Here is a 24,678-nt window from a genome sequence, read left to right on the forward strand (position 1 = left end):
TGAGGATATTGAGGGGTTTTTCTTCAGTTCAGCATATATGATCACATCTTTTTTCTCCTTAAACTTTGAACTTTTGACAGTCAGCCTTCTGGATACATAAAGAGTTCTTGGGATATACGAAGTAGACCAAGTTAGGTTTTACTATGGTTTGATGTGTCACTTAGCTTTGTAATGTGACTGTAATTTTAATGAGACCACATGGGTTGCTTTGCTTTCATAATTAGATTACTTTGCAAACAAAAATGTCTGTGGTCAAAGGGATCTGTGCCTTTTTTAGCCTGGAAGTTGGGGGCAAGAAAATTATTCAAGATTGAAATAATTAATTCTCATTAAGTCTATGTCAATATTGTTCTCTGACTCACTCTAAAAACATAGCATCTTCACTAGAGAGTACACAAATCTTTGATATTCCTCATGATATACTCAGCAGGGAATGCAACTTCTTAATGTAGCGCCAACAAAGTGCTCCATTTATAAATAAATTATGTTTGGAACTTGTGAAAGGAGAGGCCAGTTAGTGGCAGTTGGCCTCCATGAATGTTAGGAATTCCGAATAATTCACTGCCAGTTCGGGTTTTTTTTGTTGATTGTTTTGTTTGCTTTCTATTGTATCACTCATTGACAGAAAAAATAGACTTTATTACAAGTAAATAAATATGCAATACATTTTCCAAAATGAAATAATTACAATGCTGTATCTTAATGGAATATTCAGCATTATTACCCTCATTACTAGGCATTTTCACTGTCACCATGGGAGGTAAGTATATTTTCCATTAAAGGATGATTTCAGTCTGAAGTCTGAACTCTCATTGCCTAGAAGCCTCAGTAGCAAAAATGTCATACAAAAATCAGAAAATGTTTTATTCTATCAGATATTACTTTAGTAAATATGAAGAAAACAAAATTATGGCATTGCTGGTGTTCTGGCATATTTAGCATAAGAATGGCCATGTTTTAAATTTGCTTAAATGGTCAATTTATATATAGTCTATAAATGACTATTACTTTTAATGTGATAAGTTGTTCACATATCACAGCATAACAGAACTCAATGGAAAAATAATTTTTACCTAAATCGTACTAATTTGGTGAAAGCTGTCAACAGTGATTATAATGACTTTGTGTTCTTACCTGAATTCAATGTAGTTTTGTACCATGCTACTTAGTCCCTGGTAAACCTTTTCTTCCTAAGGAAAAAAGAAGCTGGAGACAAAGTAGTTGTAAAAACTGGTTTATTTTTTTAAAAAATAAATACAAAAATATAAATATAAAACATTAGCATATAGAATTTGATGAAATGAAATTGCACAAATGTTTTGTATACCAGGTTGCATATCACACCTACTAACACCACATGTACATTTTTTAAAAATTTTTTATTTAATGTACAGAACAGGATATACCTTAAAATTTTTCTTCACCTTTTTTAAAAGATTTATTTGCAAGGGCAGGTCATGTATCTAACAGAAGTGGCTTGTTTGTGAGGTTGCTTAAGGGAGAACTATCCTGTTCATGTTTCTGAAATTATCTTTTATTTCCTAAAATGGACAACACTGAATTTCCATAGCTTTGGCTCTTGGAAGTGTTTAAATAAAACGTTGTATATATTCCATGAGACATTCTACAGGAAAGAATTAATGTAAGTCATGAGCAAATTTAAAAGTAAATGGGGGAAAAAATAATTGTGCTGAGTGGCAGGAAAATTCTCCTGAATGTCAAATCTTGTGGAGAGGGTGTTGATAAAGTTACTTCCTCTTGTTTCAACAGCGTATATACCCTAGGTTAAGAGTCTTTGTCACTTTCCCCGCCACCATACATTTCCGCCAGCTTGTTAAACCGAGGGCCCCATTCCCGGAGGTAATCATAGTTTTGGTCTCCGTCAGTAGTACCTGAGTCTAATGAACTCAGGGACTCCGCAACGGAATCGTTTCCTTCGTAGGCATAGGTTGCCAGTGAGTCGTAGGGCGGGGCGGTGGGGTCCAGATCATGCTCTTTTAGCCTCTCATTAATGAAATCCCGGACGTCCGTGTTATCTGGGGCTGTAGGAGTTCTCCGGGGTATAAAGAGAGTTTCCGGAATAATATCTCGCCGCAGCTTTTTTTCCTCAATAGCTGCAGGATTCCTCAAGGTGCCGATGTCAAAGGCCTGGGTGTCCTCCTCTCCACCACCTTCGTCGTTATAGCTCACAATGTTGTCTCTGATGTCTTCTTTTGACAAGATCAGAGGTTCCTTTTTTCGCTGTCTTTTCAGAGCTGCAAACAGTACTACTATAACTTAAAAAAAAAATAAGAAAGAAAGAAAAAGATACATTAAAGGTCCATCTAAAATACCATATATAACGAGTGGAAGTGCTACAGTAGAGGTTTAAGCAGTAGGTTTTTCAGGACAGGTTAGCATTGAAGTTTAATTTTGCACTTCCATCATTTTTTTTTTTTTTTTTGGGGGGTGGGGTGGGGAGTGTTGAAGGATTTAGCCAGGATGGGTAGATTTAGCTAGAATGGCTAGAGTTTAAGAGCATGGTGTTACTTTATTTTTAAAGCAATGTGGGATATTTCTCAAATCCAGTGACTTATTTTATCTATTTTTCTAAGAACTGTTTAAAGATAGTTCCTGACTGTACAGACATTACAGACATAAATTGTGTCTATAGGAAAAAAGATGCAAATTTAATTCGTCTTCAAATAAAACAACCAAGAATGGCAAAAATATGCCCATATTTTTCACATCCTTATCCAATATTTAAAAGGCAGCAAAAACTAATAAAGATGGATTATTAGTTTGTTAAATAGCTTTACTGATGGATTTATATAGTTTTTGTTTTTGTTTTTGTTTCCTTACATTGTTAAGAAAAGTCCTTAATTCCTGGAGAAAATAAGAAGACCACATTGTTTAGATATCATTGGTTTAGAAATTTATAAAATTTTCCATGGAAATACGTATCATGTATGAAATCGAAAATAGCTGTTGGATCACATGATCATAAAGGGTGGATTCAAATTACTCCATTAAATTAACTACAAAAATGATGTATGAACCTGGGCTAGATACATCTTAAATAAGTGGAGATCCACAAATAGAAATGCGTATCATTCAGAAAAGACATTTCCCTACTTCCATGACAAGGTATCAATAATAATAGTAATTTTAATCGTAAATAATGGTAATAGCATAAAGAGAGGAGAAAGTATCAAATTCCCTCTGGTTGCACTAGTCTCCCATCCTCATTCACTATCCTCAAACTTTTTGGTCATGATCCTTTAAAATGATGATTTGGAGAAACAGATTAGATGAGGAAAGGGAGGTAAACGATCTTATCAGGTATATGCATGATGAAATACCTATATTGATTTATCCTCTTTAGAAGAAACATTTAAATAATATGGGACTTATTATTGTTATGAATTGAATGTGTCCCTTCAAAATCATATGTTAAAGTCTAAATCCCTGATGTGACAGGATTTGTAGGTAGGGTCTTTGGAAGGTAACTAGGTCATGGAGGGAGGTGTGGAGGGGGTGGGGGGTGGAGCGCTCAAGAATGGGATGAATGCGCTTATCAAAAGAGACACAACAGAGATGACTGCTTTCCACCAGTGAGGACACAACAGAAGATAGCCATCTGCAACCTAGGGAGTTTGTCCTCAACCAAACACAGAATCTGCCAGGGCTTTGATCTTGGGCTTCCCAGCCTGCAGAACTGTGAGAAAAAAACTTTCTGTGGTATAAGCTACTGGCCTGTGGTATTATGTTATAGCAGCCTGAATTGACAAAGACAATGACATTTTTATGTGAAGTAGTTTTAAGTTATGTTTTCTCTTTGATTAACACAGAAGGGTCAAACCACTTGCCTTCAAGCTTATGTAAGATGGAAAACAGACTTTTTTTAATGCAACAAAAAAGAAAGTTTTAATCCACGGATAAGTGTTCTTGACCTTCAAAGTGATTAAAAAATAAATAGGACACTTCCTAGAGAGAAAAAAAAAATGTTTATTCTTCAAATTTTGGAGAAAATTTGACATTTTATTTTGCCTAAATTTATGTATTCACACACACACACACACACACACACACAAACACACAAACTTTTGATGTGAAGATTTTAGGCCTCAGATTGTTTATCAACCAAACGATCTTGCTCAGCAAAAAAAAAAAAGTTCTAATAATGAAGATAATGAAACTTACTCAGGTTGGCTCCAAAATCCAAATTCATTTCACAGCTTCTTAAAATGTCAAATAAGGTGTTTTTTTTTATTAGGGTCACAGGAATACTCACAATAGTTTTAAGATAAACTGAGAGTAAATTTAACCTGATTCTTAATTCAAAAGCAGTTAAAGAGCTATTTACTCTAGGCTATAAAATCAAGTGCCATTGGTTTAGGGACAAGTGAACCAGGTAAAGCGTTGTTTCAACATTATTTCAGTGATGAGATAAGATAGTGAGACCTCCATCCAGCCATAAAAAATGTGGAAATAAACTTCAGATTTACTGAAAAACTATATATATATATATATATATATATATATATATATACACACACAGTGACTACCTGCAAGGTGCCGTGTGGTGCTTCAGCAACCCAGAAATTGTGTAACCTTGGACACTGTTTTGAGTATCTCTACCTTTCAGCTTCATTATTTACAAAAGGAAGGGAATAATTATCTGATCCAATAAAATACTTTCATATAAACAGCATTCCATAGTTGATTTATGTCTATCTTAAAGGTTGGGATTCGTTTGGGAGGAGGCATTTCAAGAGCAACATTTCTTATTTACAGACGCACTCCACTAAGCAATCTAGGAAATGAGCCCACTTCTAAGGATTCTTACCCAACAGAATAACGATGCACAGGAGGATGGCGACCAGCGCGCCAGTGCTGAGGCCAGCGGGGAGCAGCAGGGCTTCGGCGCTGCAGGACTGCATGTTGCCTTGGTTGTCGCAAGCGCACACTCGGATGGTCAGCGTGCCCGTGCTGCTCTGAATCGGGTAATCATTGTCTGATATCACCACAGGCAAGAGATAAGTACTTATTTCATGTCTACTGAATCCATTTTTTCTGGTTAAAATTCTGGCAGTATTATCTAAAATAGATTTTAAAATATTACAAAGGGCTTGGAACGGTACATTTGTCTCATCCCGAACACCATGGTTTTGACATATAAATACAACGATGTTTTTGCAAAATATGAAATGAATACCAACTTTCGTATCAAATGTGTACAATGCAATTACAATGTAGATAAGACCCATTAGATAGTTTGAGGAATCTAATACTGTGATTGCTTATATATGAGATTTTCAAAACGGTGAATTTTTGTTAAGTGAATCAATAATCAAAAAGACTACACAGATGATAGCATATTGTTTTTCAGAGTTTTCAGAAAACAAATATGCATACCAAGAAAAAAAATCATAGCAAATGATTTTTTTAATTCACTAATGTGCATGTGTGTTTACATACATGTAACATATTAATCCAATATTCATGAAGAAAAATACGATTGGGTGAACGTTAACTATAGTTGTACTTTTAAATTCAATGCAGTCAAAAACTTCATGAGTCCCAGTATATAAACAACATTGAGGAAGTTACTTAGTATTTCTGAACTTTGATTTTCACCCATGAACATGAATACAATGTCCTGTAGCTCAAAGTACTGGTGGAAGACAACTGATACAGAGTGTGTAACAGACACACAGAAAGAAGTAGGGATTTAATAAAAGGCAGCATTCTACTACCTACTATATTGCTTCTGAGATTTCTTTTATCTAACTCACCCAATATCCATGAATGGGGGTTGTGGGGCTAATAAAAAAATTTCTTCTAGCCCTATATAACCAAACATATTAAAAAAATAAAATCAATATATACTTGGATGATAATTTCCTACTCTGTTTGTTTAATGCATTTAGTCTAGTTTAGCCAATCCCATCGGGCTGAAAGAAAGTGAATTAGCCAACTGCTAAATTAAACAAACAGGACTTAAAAAAAATAGTGACAATTTCATGCAGGTATAGTGGCTGAACATAAAATAATCATTTCCTAAATTACTAGTGAAAAGTTAAATTCTACACCATCAATTAACTACATAAGCTATGAAAACAGATTAGCAAAACAGAAGGTGTACATAAGCAGATTTTAAAAATGCAGTCCTGATAATTTTAACCATTTTGACTTATCTTCCAAGAAGTATTATAATACAATTATTCCATTCTTACACTAAAATAAACACTATATGCATGTGGGTAGTTTTAGAGTCTTCTTGTCTTATACTTTAACTTTTGAAAAGTTTGTAAATCTTAATTTTGCCTACAATAACTTTGATATATTGAAGAACCAAATGAAGATTTTTCCTAATCATTCTATTCAAATAGTTTTGTTAAATATTCAGAAAAAAAATCATCACATAATGTTTTTGACCTATAGTTAGTGGAAAGGAAAGGAATCTTAAGAATGAAAAGTTCCAAGTGAGGTATCACAGAAGCCAGATATTAATTTTTTTAATAAAAGAATGACATCAAAGAAAGACTTTTAACTTGAACATATCAACACACGGGTTTTTTCTCAAGAAGAATGATGTGAATGTCTATGTCACTCGAATTCCTTTCAAAACCCACCCAATAACAGAAAATAGTGAATTTATGCAGAATTAGATCAAATATTTCATCAGAATTGAGTGGTATTCTATGTAATGATATGTTCAGGTTTATATTCATATGGTTTCAACCCGTTTTGAGTAAATTTTTTTGGATCAGGAACTCTTCCTAATATAGGGAACTGGTACTATTTGTCAAAAATTAAGATTAGTCTTGAGTTCTTTTTCCCAATAACTGTGCAATGCTGTGTAAGACATACTATTTCAGCCTCTATTGCTTTTTAAAACTGAGAGGTATCTTGGTTGAAATCCAGGGCTCAGATTAACAGAAACATAAAACAAATTAAAATACACTTAGAAAGAGGTATGATATTGTCAATTCAGTACTAAGGATGTCCAGACTAAGTTCTGTGTTTAGGTTGTCAGATTCAGCAAATTAAAATGATGAGTGTTGTTTTTCTGATATTCAGATATAACTGGGCTTTTTGTGTTTTCTCTACCAACTGTATGTTAATTTTTCCAATTACAATTATTTTAGGTGTCCAGAGGGATAGAAAACATAGACATTTCAGAAACTCAGATTTAGGAAACAGGTATTACCAACAGATGCCCTCCCTTTCACTTATTTGTACAAAATTTCTACTATGACTCATTTGTACAAAATTTCTGCTACATCAAACATCTCAAGTAACAGTTGGCTCAATGTAAGACTATCTATTACCTTAAACTACTTTCTGATATTCTGAAAGCCACCCAAAGGTGACACAGCAACTTGGCTCTGCCAGCATACATACAGTTATGAAGGTATTGTAAATATGCCCATGCAGTTAGGTTAATTTTAAGAATAGCTATATCTATAGTTGTTCCAAAACAAGTATGTTTTTTGAACAAAAACTACCTGATGTAATTGTTTAACATAAATTTGTGAAGGAGAGAAATTATATACTTGTATTTAGACTAGAATAATTACCATACTGATTTCCCAAAGAAAAAGCTGTTCAACTTTTTAAAAATAGTAACCATTTTCATATATTGTTCCTCTCAAATATGCAAAATTACATTTTTTGAGTTCAAAAAATTACAGTATTTTTGATCACAGAGACATGCAATTTATATGTTACACAGGAGAATAGTGTATCTTGCCCTTGCAACTACAATTTTGCACCTAATCCTTTCGCAGGTTAATATGCTACTTCTCTTTCTTCTCACTCCTCGTCTTCTATCCTACCCTTTTTGTCCAGAGCTGATCTATTTCCAGACTTTCTAATATTTACAAGATTCGATCTTTTAACTAGGACCCATATAGAGACTTCTTTCACATATTTTAACATTCAAGAGAGTAAATACAATTAAGCAAAATTACCACAACATCTCACTAAATATCTGATGAAAATAAATATTTTAACACAGACCAATAAATTAATACATCAAGTATATGGTAATTGTTACTTTGGGGAAAATGTCTTATTTATGTCACCTTAAATCATAGTGAACACATTCTAAAATTTACCTTCATTATCCTGTACTGTGAAGTTTGGATTGACAGCAGCTAAACTGAAGAAAAATTTCTGTCCACCTAAAGGGTCATCTTTGTCTACTGCACTTATAGTCTGTATTAGCTGCAGAAAAGAAAAAAAAAATTATCAAACTTTCATGGGTATAATCTTTACAATATGTAATTTTTGACATCCAATTTTGTCTAAAAATTTCTAAAGATAAGTGATTTTCTTTCTTGTGCATTTATCTTTGAATCAGTTATTCCATCCTTTTTATTATTACTTTGATTTTAACCAAGTCCTTATCTCTCTTTTTTCTCTTTCTCCCCTTCTCCGTTACTATGTCCGTTCCTCTCTTTCCCTCTCTCTCTCAATTTCTCTTAAATATTATCCATTGCTTCAAAATAATAAATGATAATATATTCTTTGCAGTTTTACTAGATATAGCATTTGGAGTTAGTATCTTATTTCATACATATTTAAACATTGATCTGGAAGAGTTTCTCTAATGTAAGAAAACTTTAGAAAATTGTTTTGATTATGGCTTTCCTCATCAAAAGTAAAGTGAAAATTATTCAAAAAATGTGGAGATTTTATAGACAATATTATACATGACCTTTTAAAGGAAAGACAGACATTATTGTCTACTTTAACGGTAATAGTTCATTTCCACTGTCAATAAAATTACATATTTTTAAATTCAACATATGCAGATTATGGGAAATAGTTATTTATAAGGCTCAACTTTTTATTTATTTTCAGGTAAGAGACAATATAAGAAGCTATCTGGTAACAAAGTGGAAAATTTAACACCTTATAGTATAATCAGATCGTTACTTTAAAAATGTTATATGATTAATAGTATACAAACATATATGTAATGTAGCTATGTACTTTTTGGCATACATATCCAATTTGTTTTAACTTTCATGTATAACATTTTATATATTTTTTATATATTTTAATTTTGCAAGAAGCTTCTGAAATGGTTAAATATGTGTGCTGACACCTATTAAAAATGGTCAAATTTATGCTTTACTAAAAAATATACTTTTTACCACATTCGCTAAATTTAACATTGTATGGCTCTTTAATGGAAATATTTATAACTGATGTGTTGTTGATTCAAAAAGGGAATTTCAAGTTTAAAACAACATAAAATAAGTAGAAACATTAAGAAATTATTTTAACTATTCTGTATTAAATTATTTTTCCTTTAAAGTATCTTATAAAAATAACAATGTGGTAAATTTGACAAACTCCCTATTTACAGCTCTAACTGTTTCATAAAGATACAAGAAATATAATTGGATCAAATAAAGATAAATGTATAGTCTAGAAATAAGCAGCTAAATATTTTTACATTTTGAATAATTTAAAAAAATATATTTTAAAATGTAACAACTACTTTGTGAAATGTTAATGGTAATTCAAGATTAAGTACAAGCAAGAATTTATGGCTAATGGCTTATTCTTTCAGTAAAAAAAAACAAAAGAAAGTATATAGGTACCCCACCTATATAGCACGGCACTTCTATAACATGGTTTCACTCTAACATGGTTCGAGAATTGGGGGAAACCCTCGTACAACACAGCATCCTAGAACACGGTTTCACTCTAACGTGATTTGAGAATTGGAGAAATCCCCAAACAACACGGAATGTAATAAAAGCTTAGTAGTGATGACGAAGAAAACATTATTTAATACATATTAATATGTTATACTTTTTGTAAAATTGCTTTAGTAAAGATATTTATCTTAATTATAAAAATATAGTATTTTTTTTTTTAATTTTTGAAACCTAAGCCCCTTTTTTGTACTAGTTCTTTCTTTCATATAATATGGATTCTCATAATACAGTATTTTTTTAGTAGCCTAACAACGGTGTTATATGGGGGTTACCTGTATATGAAGGAATTAAAGACAAAAATGTTAAAATAATGTTAACTAATACTCTTTAAGTGGTATCAATTCAATTACAAAAACATTTCTTAACTGACTTAGTAGTCTAAAGGATTTTATTCTTAAATAGTGACTTATAAGAATAAATTGAAGAGGAGAAAAACTGCATAAATGAAATAAGTTATCAAGAAAGATAGTAGACTGATGGAAATTCTTATGTTTACATATGCATCATAAGATTAAAATGTTAACATCTATAGATACATTCATGATAGAAATGTGAAAGGAGAGCTAATGATCTTTTAAAATAAAAATTACAATGTTCATAATAAATATATATTTGGCAACTGTGATTACAAACTATAATTCCAGTTCATTTTTATGGACCAAAATAATACATTTCAGAGAAAAAATAGCCACATCTTTATATATGTCTATAAAAAGTATAAAGGTTTATATAAAATTTTCCAAATATATTATTTTAATTAAAAATGATAGCATTATAGCTTTCAAAGTCAGTGGTTCATAGATATATTTTCATTAAATTTTATAAAGCAAATAAGCCAAGCTCATACTAACAATACAAACAAAACAGAATCACATGTCAGAAATCTATATCATATTACACTGTATTTTTATAATTCCAAGACTTCTCTATTGTGGAAGGAGGCACTTACTTCCTTTTCAAAATATTTTTTTTTTCTTTGAGACATAACTTAAGTTCACTTCTTCATATCTAGCATTTACTTTTCAATGTAGTCTTTCTTTCCTTTTCTCATCATACATTTTTTAAAAATCACAGAATTTTGTTTTGGTATACTACCATAAGAAGTAGCCATAGAAATCAGTAGTTGGCAATAAGAAGGAGATAAAACCATTCACTTCCTCTGTCTCTTTATATAAGCACTCACTTTTTTATTTCTACTGGAAACAAATTCATTTTGTCCCATTTCCGAAAAGAAAAGAGGTTGCCATAATTAGGAAAAAAACAAAACAAAACAATAATGTCCAGTATTTATTTTGAGCTCATGAAAACTAGACACAGATAAGTTACTTATGCTTTATCTTAGCAGGTCTATATAATTTATTGATATTTTCACTGCGCTATTCCAGAATAATCTTAAATCAACCTAAGGGATGTTTCAGTGATCATATTATAATGGAGTGTGGGATGATGAATGGATTTGAAGATGTTTAAAGTTAGAAAACTAGTCACAAAGTTTTAATGTTTTAGCTTTTGTAATGGGAAGAATAGTTTCTGTTGATGAAAAAAATCCCCTTTGCTCGGGTTAAAAAAAGTATCCTTTTTCAGTTGTTAGGGATGTAAATAAACATCGTTCTAAGGAAAATATGTAAGGGGATATTCTGGGTTTGAAAGAGCCTGGAGTTTAGATAACAATGGGTGGGTGAATGTAAGCAGCACTGCTCCCTGGGGAGAGTCCGTGAGACATGTCCTGTGAGACTGAAATGCTATCTCCTCATAGAGATTGAAAAGTATTAAACTATGTCTTATTGACTGAAGGAGTGGGGCATGTGTGAGGGAAAATGGAAGAAAAGAAAAACAGCTAGCCCTCTCTTCTCCCCTTCCCCAAGGTCCTCTGACTCTCTCTGAGATCTAGAACAATGGAGAGCAAGTGGCCTCGTTCGGGAACCAGAGGAGACTATGAATACTACATCAGTTGTATGTTGCATCTTTTGCAAGGTGGAAAGTCTTCTACCCTTACAGCAGGAAATAGGCAAGAAAGGAGTTTGGGGTGGCAATTAGCTTTATTTCTGTCTTCTCATTTTGTCCACACACCCAATGAATGGGATTGTTGTTCCTCACATTGTTGTTCTAAATGCTCCTCTTCAAGAACACTGAATTCAGAGGACTATTGGATGGGCTGAAATAGTCTGTAAATAACTGAAGCACACCCAAAAGTCCTAACAAAGCTCTGGCTTCCTTAGGTGGAGGAAAGACAGAGTTAACAAATGAATTTCAGGAAGGGCTCAGTGAAGAAGGGCTTTACCAAATCACCACTCTGACTTTTCCTGCTAAGACGTCATAACCTAGAAGTCCATCACTGAGTACATAACAGTTTAGTTTAAGCAACCAGGTTTCAGCCTGTGAGCCCAAAATGACACCTAACAAACGGGACTTATTAAAAATAAGTGCTATGAGAAACTATTGCACATGCAACCAATTAGACAAAATTTATTAATCATGTGTCTCCCATTGAATTTGTCAAAATAGGCTAACTTTTCATTAAAATCATCTTTGATTTGATTGTATTTTCCTTCACTATGTCAACTGAGTTTTAAAAGTCAAAAATATATGCAGTTTCTGAGCCAGATAAAGTTTTTAAAAAAAGAAGAAAAAAGGCATAAGGAAAACAAACACAATCCCTTACTTTGTATATTTGGAATACATTTGGAAATCAGTATTTATAATGATTCAAATGCTCTGTAAGGATATCTCTTGAAAATCAAATAGAATAACTATTAAGGGAGCAATGTATGCAGCAGTTGCAAAGTGGGTAATTTATCTTTTAGAGAAAAAGCTTCAACTTATATCATGCTGAGCCTGGCAAGCAGAGGACTATTCAGAATGGTATTTTTAGGGCAGACACTGTTTCATTAAGAAGTAGGTCGGAAGTAGCTAAGTCACTTAAATATTCCAAATTAAACATTTCCATAACATTTTCAAATGAAAAAAAAAGAATCCAATTGCAACAATTTTACCATTTCAAACAGACAGGCTATTGAATTCCTGTTACAATCTTCAGAAGGAAGAGTCTAAGTTATTCCACAATGTAATTTGCATAAAAATGTAACAATGACATTGATGTTTATAAAGAGCATCAAATTATGTCAAAACACCATACAGTTTTATGGTGGCTCCTCTTTCTTTAATAAAACAAATTTGATTCCCAATTATTATTTATAACATGCAGCTTCCTTCTGTGAAGATAGCACTCAAACCAATTAAGAACATTTCTTTCAGCTATATACGCTGGAGCTTTTCAAACAACAAAATGAGTCCACTGAGGGAAAGACTTAGAGAGTTATAAATAAAGCTGATGTAGGAATAATATTTTAAAGGATGAAAACTAAATCATTAAGCATTTTATATGTTGCTGTAATGATGAAATGCACGGTATAAATGTAAGGAGCGGATTCTGCAGCCCTGCTTCAAAATCATGTTTGCATATACTTGAAATATTGATGGAATGTTTGCTGATCCCGTGTATTTGTCTGTTTTACCCAACTTTTATTTCTCATCTCTCTAGCAGTTATGAATATTTATCTAATGGCACAGCAGGGTTTTTCCTCTTTTTTGTTTTGGAAAGTTTAAAAGTGTAATGTTATTTATTCTTAACTTTTGTGGCAACAATAAAATCTTATATTTACATTTGAGTTTTACAAAAGAAATAAGAAACTTATACTGTTATTTAAAACATTGGTAAAGTTAAAAAAATCAGCATCTGTTTGGCTTTGTTATTACTGGGACTTTATGAGTATTTCTATCTCCATTTGCTCATTCCTCTCAAGATTGGGAAAAGAAAATATTTAACCATGCCATTTCAATCTTACTATGCTTTTAAAAGCTAAGAGTGCTCACCTGTCCTGGCCTGGCATTTTCACAAACAAAAGTGTCATAGAACACAGCAAATTGTGGGGCATTGTCATTAACATCCAAAATTCTCACAAAAACAGCCACACGAGTCATCTGTTTGGGATTATCTAGAAAAGGGGAAAAAAAATTGTTTAGGAAGATAGTTTCCATGAGATTTACTTTATATAAGCATCTTGTGGATATTAAGTGCTCACAGACAAATAAGCATCACATTTACCCTACTAACATAATGAGCAAACGCAATAAAGAAAATTACTAAAAGCCTAATTAAGTAGTCATGAATTCAGTTAATATTGGGCTCAAGAGTACTATTATTATTTTGGAAAATCTTTTTGAAAGCACAATCCAGTGTAATTGAGTTCATATTATATTTGTGTCCTTACTGTCCAAATGTATAAAATAAGAACAACTAGTTATTAAACCTTTATAATACATAAATTATATTACTTAATGTGTACTGATATTTTTTTGAAGAAGAAGAAGAAGAAGTAATTTTAAATAAATTAGTAACTTGCCCAAGGTCATTAGCTCCTAAGTGATGGTTGTTATATTACAACCTATCCTTCTGACTGCTTTTATCACTAAAATATATTCCAAAAGCTACTCCCAACTTTCCTTCTGGAAATTTTAATATATAGCTATGAATTTTACAAATTGGATAGAAATATACAATGAAATATATTTTATTAATATAACTGTCACTGGCACCATGTCAACAATCCAGGCTCAATTTTGTATAACAAAATTAGCTCAATAGTAACATATAGTGTAATAATTATGATTCTTTTTGTTTGTTTGTGTTTGCTACAAATGTTAAAGTCAAGAGCATCAAAGTTTTCCCCAAAAAAAACATGATTTAAAAATTGTTTTGATTGGTAAATGGAATTTACCAATGTCTATTCAGCTTTGCCTCAGGTAACAGCATACTATTATATTAATCACAATTTCATTATCTCCACTATGGATTTTTCTAGGTACTTGTACTGATATCTGAGAGTGTTTTTACATCTTAAATTCAGGTTTTATTCATCAGACTTCGTGATATCAAAATCTCAGTCTTTGGACATAGTTCAAATTGTGTATGAACTTTGGCAAAGTCAAGCTGAAGATCAATATAAAAGGAGCAAGGAGATAATTAGCAAAAAACAAAGCAAAAGAAACAAAGAGCAGATGAGCTGAGGGACAGCAGCAATATTATTAAATAGGCTCTCCCAACATGGCGATGAGTCATACCATTTATTCTTGAGAAATCTATGTGACTCTATTTTATCTAAAAAATGTTTCAATACAGGGGTAAAAAATATTGTCATGTGTAAATAAGGAGTATGCCACAACTCTGAAGAATTTATTTCTTCTCTTCTCTCCATGTAATTACAATGTTACTAAAATAATGAGATTGGCACTTTTTATAAATAATTTGTGAGAACTGATTACTCAGCAGGGACATGTAGAAGGCTGAAGCAGTGTGAAGGCAGGCAGACAGAATTCTACATTCATTTTGAAGTGTATTTACCTTTCCTTCCTCTTTTCAAGAGAAACTTTCAAATGCCTTCCCGTTTTATCATTTCCATCTTACTTCAGTCTTCCTAACCCACATGAATTCAGTTCTCGGGTTCTGTTTTCATGTTTGCTAATGTACGTATTAGTGGATATTGTTTTCTTCTTAAGTGTGTCAGGTGATTAGAGTTCAGATACTGGAGTCAAACAGGGCTTCTTTGGTGTCCAGATCCACCATTTACTCACTTTGCTCAATTTATTCCATCTCTCTAATGCCTCAGTTTGCTTAACATGAATCAAATTAGAACTTCTAATCTTATAGAGTTTTTTGAAGAATTCAATGAGTTAATGCATGAAAACTTCTTATCAAAGTATCAGTTTGTTGGTAAGTAGCCAATGTGTGTTGACTATTATTGTTAAGATCATCTTTGTTATCACTGCCCTGTCTTCTTCTTTTCCTTACATTACTGAAGAGCTTATGCTCTTTGTCCACACAAAGCAGTCACACAATAAAAGCTAGCTATCCTCTAATTCATGTGCGTCTGAAGAGGAGTACATTTGGGGAAAACTGAAGAGAGGAGAAAAACACTATTCCACTATCTTCCTACCTCTCCTACTTGTAGACCCTTTGCTAATACCCAGACACACAGTTCACCTACAGATGAACCCTCAACTGTCTAAAGTTACTTGTTAACTTGTTGCTATGGAGAAGAGTGGGAAGGTATGATTCCTCCACATTTTGTAGAGCGTGCTCTTTAACCTGCTTATACAGTTAGTGGACACAAGCAACATATTTTCTTTCAATATAAAGTCTTGACATAAAAAATAACTCTTTTGTGGGTAGCAATTCACTCTCTAACTATGCCACAAAGTCAAGAGAGACAGAAAAATGTTACATCTCAAAAACTGCACTGTCGGTTCCTTCCCTAACAATACACAGAGATTCCCCAGCCTCTTTACAAATAACTCAAGGCTGTTCAAATCAAAAGCTAAATCCACAGGGATAAATGTGCTTTGTAAAGCAGAGGCCTGGAGTCACCTATTCAAAAAACAGTGCTTGCACTGATCTTTTTTACTGGCAGCTGCTGCAGCTTATGTGTAAATAAAAATATAAAGCATTCCAAGAAAGCATCATACTGAATAGTTGCTGGCATGTATTTACCATGCCAGCTCTCTCAGAGGCATCAAGGCAATCTCTGCTGTAGCAAGAATGTATCACCGGTAAAGAGTCTTAAAATGTATGTGGGAAGATGAATCCGTGCCTTTGTATCCACAGGCTTTTCCATACCTCCCAGAAGAGGAAATGAAATTGTTATCTAGAAATTTCAGGCTTTAGAAAGACGCATATTTTCTATCTTAGGGCAAGAATTTCCACTAATAAGGAACTAGGTATAGATAATGGAGTCCTTCAGTCATAAACTTTGCTCGAGTGTCCTCAGCATGTATTGCAATGATTACAGGTAAATTTTCAGAGGTGCTTAGAGGAACTCATTGGTTTTTCCAGTGGTGCATCCTACAATCCCTGACTGTGACCTTAATTTTAGAATTTTTATTCCTCTCATGGCATTTAAAAATATTTTCAAATAAGAACAAGAGAAGTTGTTCATGGTAGGATGCACTAAATAATTACCTGAAGCTGTACTTGCCATATGATGTGATATACTGCTGTAGAATGTAAAATTAAATGGTTAGAGGCAGAGCCTGGAAACACATTGGGTAAGAAGTACACATATGTCACTGTGCCCTGCATAGGGCTTGGTGTATGACACACTTTCCATAAACCCAGTGTTTAAAAAAATCTAGTAAAAACAATTTCCTGTATGCTGTTTCCCTTTAACCCTCATTGCATGTAATACCTGGAACAGCATAATGGGCCCCTGACTGCTTGTGGTTTGGCAGCTAGACATCCACAGCAGTTATTCCATAGATTGATTCATTTAAGGGTAAGAAAATAAGTTTAGTTTTTTAAAAGAAGAACATAATTGGCTTAGCTTTTTACAGAATAGTAATTACTTCAACTAGCTTAGAAGTTAAATTTCTCAAAGTATCTGAAATGGAAAATGCAATTACTAGCTCACTGGACTTGAATCAAAAAAGAGTACAAACACTCATGATTCTAGAATGACCAGATTTGATCCTGTTGGGCACTTCTGACCACGGTGGTATGGCAACAGATATAGAAATACAAGCTTTCTTTAAAAACAAAAAACAAAAACCAAAAAACAAAAAAACTCAAAAGGTCTCTGTGAGCCTTAAAAGGCACAGACATTTATATCTCACTATGGAAACCTGGATCATTTGAATTATCATGTAATCTGTATTTCAGAGACAGATTTAAAGAAGAAAGCTGAATCTATTATCTTGAAGCTTTGAATTCATTGCTGATGATCTGTCTAGCCTAGTTCCATCCTTCTGAGACCCTTGGTATTCAGCCCCAATGTTCTGCCTTACAAATCCTGGAATAGATACTTCCAGGAACTTAACTTTGCTATGTGTTTGTGGATTCAGCTTAGCATTTGAGATCTGGAATTTTTAGGCTTAGTTTTCCCCAATGATTCAGCCCCTAACTAATGCTTCTTTTGAAAACCGTTAAAGAGTTGTTCTACTCCAATAGTACAGAAAGCAGATACCACAAACAAGTTTGCATGTTTGGATAGGGGTGGTTTCATGAACATGCACAGTGGTACAGGACCACATGCTTAGAAGGACCACAAACTAGTTTTCATGCTCTGCTGTTGCCCTGTTATATTTCTTAATCATTTTTAACAAAAAGCCTGACATTTTCCATTTAAAACGGGCTCCACAAAGTATGTAGCCAATCCTATGTACAGACAAGAACTTGTACTGTTAAAAAACAATATGGTTTTGAATCCTGGCTCTGCCCAGTAATAGTTGTATAAAATTTTCCAAATTAGGTAAACAATTAAGTATTCTTTATAGAAACAGAATAACTGGTTCCAAATTCCAGTTTTACTAATTGTGGCATTGTAATTTTGAACAACTTACTAAAATCTTTGGAACCTTGGTGTGTTTCCTTCTCTGTCAAATAAAGTCAAAAATATTAGTTGGAAAAAATTAATTTAAAATTTTAGACTACTGGCACAGTGTTTAATATTAGCTATTATTACACTTACTTTGGTTTCCTTATTTGTAAAAAGCTATAGTATGTACATACATATTTGTTGTCAAAATTAAATGATATACACCAAGTATTTAGCACAGATTCTAATTTATAGCATACACGAAACAAATTTAATACATCTATTTTTACCCAAATGAGAATACCTTTAGAACCCAATTCTAGATTTTTTATTAGTAAATATAAAATGTACATTTATCTAGACCTATAGCTATCACTCAGTATATAGAAAAACAATTGAAAAAAATTATAGGTGTTGAGAGGTTTTTTTGAAAAACTTAGATTAAAATTATAAATCATGTGCGCAATGAGAAGGAATTATTTTTAAGATAAGATCAAACCTAAAAATATACGTTAACGATTATACACATAAAATTCATCTTACTGATTTCAGCAGCTATAACGGTAAGATTGTGCCATTGAGACAGTTCCCGGTCAAGGGGCTTTGATGTATAAAGGGATCCATTTCCAGAATGTATGTTAAAGATCCTGTCAAGGTCAGTATGGCGATCCAAGGAAAATCTGCACATAGAGGGCAAAGAAAAATACATGGCAGTGTCATGGATGGTTTGTAGGATAAAATGGTAAAGTGCAAAGACAAACATGTAAGGATACATAATAATTTCAAGAGTGTACATAGTACTGATCTACAATGCAAACTATTTTATCAATTTATCTCACACACACACACACACACACACACACACACACCCTCCTCCCTCTACACACATACACCTCTTACCAAGGCATGAGTTGGCAACTTGTTCTGCATTCAAATTCAAGTATTCTGAATGTCTGTTATAAAATCATGATCTATTTTCATATTCAACTGACCTTGATGTATTTTTTTCCACAAAATAGTTGGCATTACATGTGGTAACATTCTGAACTGACTTTACCTAGTAATTGAGAATTCTGTTGAGGAATTACTGCTAGGATCTAATGCAACAGATGATTCCCAGTCTTTTTCTTAGTGAGAAAATTGGAGACAACATTAGTTTCCTCTGAGTAGCAGGTAATCAATTTATGACAGCATGAACTAGCTTCATGGCATGATACCTATGTATTAATAGATTCATTTTATTAACCAAGTGTATCATTATAAAATATACACATTTTAATCAGAGATGTTTTGAAAATAGAAACGTTTGGGATAAGAGTTTTTATACATTTGTATCAAATAAAGTCTTATTACATGTATAAAAAGAACAAACACAAACAACTAAGATGTAAATTGACTAAAGGTATTGTGCTGGATGTCATTTTAGAGCCTAACACCTGGTTTGTCAAGCAGGTTGATGTATTTGGGATAAATCCCATTATTTTGAGGTTTGTCAGCCAAGGTTTAAAATAGCTATTCCCCTCATGGGTTCCTGCTATTTCATAAAAGTAGTGGCTTAAAATGTTTCGTAGTTCTTGAGTTAGCAAGTATAATCCCAAGTTATATTTAATGTTCTATATTAAAAAAACAAAAACAAACAAAAAAGGCCCCCCGAAAACAAAACAAAACAAAAATTACAAGCCCAGGAGTAATATTCAGTATGGTATATCTTTCCTTAAGTGACTTTCATTTATTTTAAAGAAAAAAATACATGAAATATTATTTTTAAATTGTGAGTAATACAAAATATTTTTTAAAAGATACTATAAAACTCTCTTCTCTTCTAGTGTTCCAAACTTGTGTAATATTTACAAGAATCAATTGAAATTTATAATCCTTGTGCCTGCTTTTGAATAAATTTCATTAGAAGAACCATTTAACACATTAATGAAGCTAATATGGTTTTACTTTTGAGGACTGCCTATTTTAGATTTTTATTTTAAATCAGTTCTAAAAACAACACACTAGTAATTTATAAATCTCCTTAATAAACTCTAGCTCTTTCTAGTAATACAATATGAATTCATTTTTGTATTCAAACTACACGTCTACACATCTTACGACTCACAAGTAAAGCAAAACATTGTATCTCCTCTCTGCCATTTACCACGTTGCATTAGGAATTCATTTTATCTCACATCTCAAACAGGAAATCAAACACGAAAACACCAAGCCTCTTACTTAGAGTCTAGTAGGCACGCAGTGAATAAATATTATTTCTCATATTGAATCTTCTTTAACAGACTGAGAACTCCTTGAGAAACATGTTAATATCTGATATGGTGATCCACAAATATTTGTTAAGTAAAAGAAAGAATGATTGAATTATTTGGCATTTTGGCAAATGATATGTTTTCTTATTCTATAGAAACAGACGTGAAGTTGCAATATGTAAATCAATATAAAGTATCACTCTCTTTGCTAAATTCATTTTGTGTTTTATTTTCATTGGTTTTTTGCAGTTTAGTTTGAAGAAATAATGACGAAATTTAGAAGATTTTGTGAAATTATCTTGAAGATACAGAGACCCTGGTTCTTATCCAACTTGATATAATTATATTTTTCAATTATCTATTGGCAAATTATCCATGTGAATTTTAATTTTTCTTTTTAAAATCATTTCTGGAATACATATTTTAAGTAAGCCCCTTTGATTATTGCATCAAGACCCACAAAATAACATAAAGAATTTATTACATGCCCAGTATTATCCATGTCATTAATACATTGTACTAATAAAGCTACTTTCTTGGAGAAAAAAAAAATATTTTTTAACCTCCATAGTCTACCAAGAATAATAGCCAAGAATATTCATTTGCATTTTCTACAGGGAAGCATAAATTTAAGTATACAACTTTCATAGCATATACTCTGTCATTAATGATCAATGAGGTTATTAATTCTATTGCATATGTTATACATAAATGGATTATTTCCTTCTGATCCATAGACTTGCACCCTGATTAAATACTTTATATTTTCGTTTCAAAAATCCACAGCCACATTTTGAGACAAAATAACTATCAGTCTGTTAGAAGATGCAAAATTTACTTCACTGTGTGGAGAAATATCATTATGTTGCCACATAACAATGCCACAAGACTTAAATTGAACTGTTTAAAAATATTATGTTTCATTTTAAAAAGGGGTATTTTAAAATCAGGGACACAGCGCAGAGCCTGTTAGAGTCAGTAGGAGCAAGCCCAGTAAAATGTTGGGTGTTTAATGAGGAAAATTAAATGTGCATATTAGTTATTTAAAAGCTTCAAAAGGAAAAAGAGATTCAAAGAACGTAGCAATTCCAATAAAGTAAATGGATTGGGGAAGAGGCATTTATGGGGAAGTGATGCTGGCAGATGGATGCTGTGTGTGGTTACCATGTACACAGGTCTCGGCTGCCAGTACGTAACCTGTGACACTGTGTGTGATCATAAGAAAATATTTAGGTAAAAGTATACAAACCAAATAGTAAATTTAGTAGATATAAAATATGACTTCACTGAAGATACGGCAGAACCTACAGAATATTTAACTAGAGACACATGGCACATACAATTAGATGTTCCCTAGAGGCTACCTCCGCATACTTAGAGAACCATGCATGTGACAACTGCACAGCTATTTTAACTCCTACTAGACTGGTCCACATAGAACAAGGGGCAAGCAAAATCAGCCTGCTAAGAATTAGGGAAAAAAGTGAAATCCAAAATACATGTATGACTAACAGTTTAAAATGAGCAGTCATGAGTGACATCACAGAAATGGAGGCGTGCTTCTTGAAATCTCCCTTGAACAGCTGTAATTCAACAAAGTATTCACTGCTTATCATGCAGGAACAGCTAAGAGACCCCACACATCAAATTACCTGAAGGTGGGCAAATTGGGTGAGCAAGAGAGGAGGGAAGGGTGAAGTGTGGAGACGTGGCCAATGGGCCCAAAAGATCACAGCAGCCCCAGGAAAAGGAAGAAGCAAGGCTGCGGGCTCTCTCCCTGTGGCCCACAGTCCTGCCTGAGGGATTAGCATATAAAATGGCTGTGAGAATTCAGGATAGAGACCTCTGGTGAGGGCTGGGGTTTAAACCCTTACACCTAGGCAAAACGCAGAAAACAAAGACACGGAGCCTGGATGCCTCCCCTGACCCTTCCAGAGTTCACCCACCCTTGCCCTCCGAGTTAGAAGCAGGCTCCAGAAGCAGCAGCAGCAGTGTCAGATTAAAGAACAGAATAGCTATAGCCCTTGAGAACTAGAAAGACGTGTTCCACAGCCACTGATCCACACTCCAACAACAGGGAAAGAGTAGTGGGGGTGTGACAACGCTGGGCTGGCCAGAGCCACAAATGAACAAGCCTGCCTCTCACAGCCAACCCAGCCCCCACTTTTCTGGGCAAATCCCAACAGGCAACTAGAGCCACTAAGACACACACAGCTTCAAGCATCAGGTTGCAGGGGCAGCATTGGATTTTCGAACCTCAGAACTCTATCGCCTCCACATGCCCCCACAGAAGAAGTGCTCTATGACACAGGTGACCTACTCACAGAGAAGCCCACCTTCCAGGGGCATAGCCTGGTGTTCTCAGCATGTTTGTGCAGGCCAGAGCAGAAACTGCACTGACTTTGTAGAAACCACCAACCACACCCTATAGCCCAGCCCACCTAGAGATGCATTGCCAGGGCCACTCTGGGAGCATGATGGCCAGCCCCATGTCCACAAGGCGCAGAGGAGAGGTTTTACAGCACTGGACAACCCACAATGCCCTGAGGATATAGTTAGAGGGTGTCAAGCCAAGCCCTGCACTGAATCACATGGCTGGACTTAGCGTTTTTTGGTTTTTTTCCTTCTTCTTCTTTTTTTGCTTTTTCTTTTTTCTTTTCTTTCTCTTTCTCCTCTTTTCTTTTTCTACTTTTTTCTATTTTCTTTTCTTTCTGTATTTTTGTTTGTTTTAAGTGTTTCTTGTTTTTATGTGTGTGTATTTGTTTTCTTTGTTGGTGTTGTTAGTTTGTTTTGCATTGTTTTGTTTTGTGGGGTGGCCATGGGCCCAGCACAGGTCCAGAAGCTGAGACTACACTGAATTTGTAAAATCCACTGACCACACCCTTCAGCGTCCTATAATCCTACCCTGCCCATCTACAGCTGCATTGCCAGGGGGACTCAGGGAGCCTGGGTAATAGGTCCCACCTCCACAAACTGCAGAGGAGATTTGTTACAGCAGCAGACAAATATGCAATGGCCTGGGGAGATTTTGGTGGTGAATAGTGACCGAAAAACTGCACTGGAAACCCTCGGGAGCAGCTCTGGGGAATTCGCAAACCTGAGGAGGAGGCTGGCTGCAGTGTCCTCGGGGTATAACACAAGGTGGTCACAGGCCAGGTACAGGTGTATGATCTGAATCTGCATTAAAATTGTAAAAACCACCAGTCACATCTCCTGATTCACTTGAACTCCACCCTACCCAGTTAGTGCTGCTGCTGAGGATACTCTCAACAGCATGTTAACCAGCTAGATATATGTGTGTAAGAAGGTTCTTTCAACAGCTGGGTCTTCTGGGCAGCTGAGAGGTAGCAACAGGCCTAGGGGGCCCTGGGCCTTTGCACATCTGCCTCAGGCCCAACACTGGTGGCAGTGAGCCTCAGTTCACAGTGAGGCCACCCCACATGCCTACAGGTCCAGCACAGGCAGTGGCCAACCACATACAGCTTTGAGGCTCTTCTCAGGTAGCCACGGGCCAGTAACAGGCAGGGCTGAAATTGCCCTGCATGGGAGCCGGCCCAAGAGACACCAGAAACAACATGCTCAGAGGCCAGCTTCAGACCACACAAGAGCACTGCATGGTTTGATCTACAAGCAGCACACCAAACAGGAGTGCTCAGCAGGCACAAGAGCACGCAGGGGCAAAGCCTCTGCTGAGAGGTCAGTTCTCACACAGAAGCTCATACAGTGTGGGCACTACCAACCCTCATAGCAAGTCAGCCTGGGAGTCAATCCCACCCAGTGACACGCCAAAAGCAGTCAAAGCTCAACTACAGCACTCACAACACGAGGGACACCTCTCGAATACATGCACAGGAGATTAGGGAGATTGAACAATTCGACTACACAGGACACATACTACATAAGGTCACCCAGCAAAGACTAAGAGACACAGGTGATCTACCTAATACACAGAAGCAAACACAGAATGACAGAATAAACTTCCAGAAATGGAACTAAGTGAAATGAAGGCAGGTACAGGGTATAAAATATTGATGAAAAGAATGAGGAATGAACTAGTGAGAATTTTAACAAAGAGAAAACAAGCATAAAGAGAAATATAGAAATCATGATAAATAACCAGTCAGAAATACAAATCACAATAACTGAAGTGAAGAATACACTAGAAGGAATCACCAGCAGATTAGATGAAGCAGAGGATTGCATTAGTGACTTAAAAGACAAGGTAGTAGAATTCACCCAATTGGAACAAAAGGAAAAAAAATAAAAAAGCAATGAAAATAGTTTAAGAAACCTGTGGGACAACATCAAGTGCAACATTTGCATGATAGGAATACAAGA

The 24,678-nt window shown here is 34.3% G+C and overlaps 1 protein-coding gene across 2 annotated transcripts in view; it reads right to left on the reverse strand.

The window, feature by feature from the left end:
• Positions 1-1,218: 1,218 nt before the first annotated feature.
• LOC117024421 (cadherin-10) overlaps positions 1,219-24,678 on the reverse strand; it is a 147,611-nt gene continuing 124,151 nt past the window's right edge. The window contains exons 8-12 of one of the 2 annotated variants that reach the window (XM_033109750.1): positions 18,632-18,768; positions 13,596-13,717; positions 8,106-8,214; positions 4,829-5,080; positions 1,219-2,270 (exon numbers count right to left, since the gene is read on the reverse strand). In XM_033109750.1, coding sequence (XP_032965641.1) covers positions 1,786-2,270; positions 4,829-5,080; positions 8,106-8,214; positions 13,596-13,717; positions 18,632-18,768 — 1,105 coding nt within the window. In that variant the 3' untranslated portion in view covers positions 1,219-1,785. Of the gene's footprint in view, positions 2,277-4,828; positions 5,081-8,105; positions 8,215-13,595; positions 13,718-18,631; positions 18,769-24,678 lie in introns of both variants that reach the window. The other variant, XM_033109749.1, reaches the window with a different exon arrangement.

This window comes from Rhinolophus ferrumequinum, chromosome 7, assembly GCF_004115265.2.
Source record: "Rhinolophus ferrumequinum isolate MPI-CBG mRhiFer1 chromosome 7, mRhiFer1_v1.p, whole genome shotgun sequence".
Taxonomy (NCBI): domain Eukaryota; kingdom Metazoa; phylum Chordata; class Mammalia; order Chiroptera; family Rhinolophidae; genus Rhinolophus; species Rhinolophus ferrumequinum.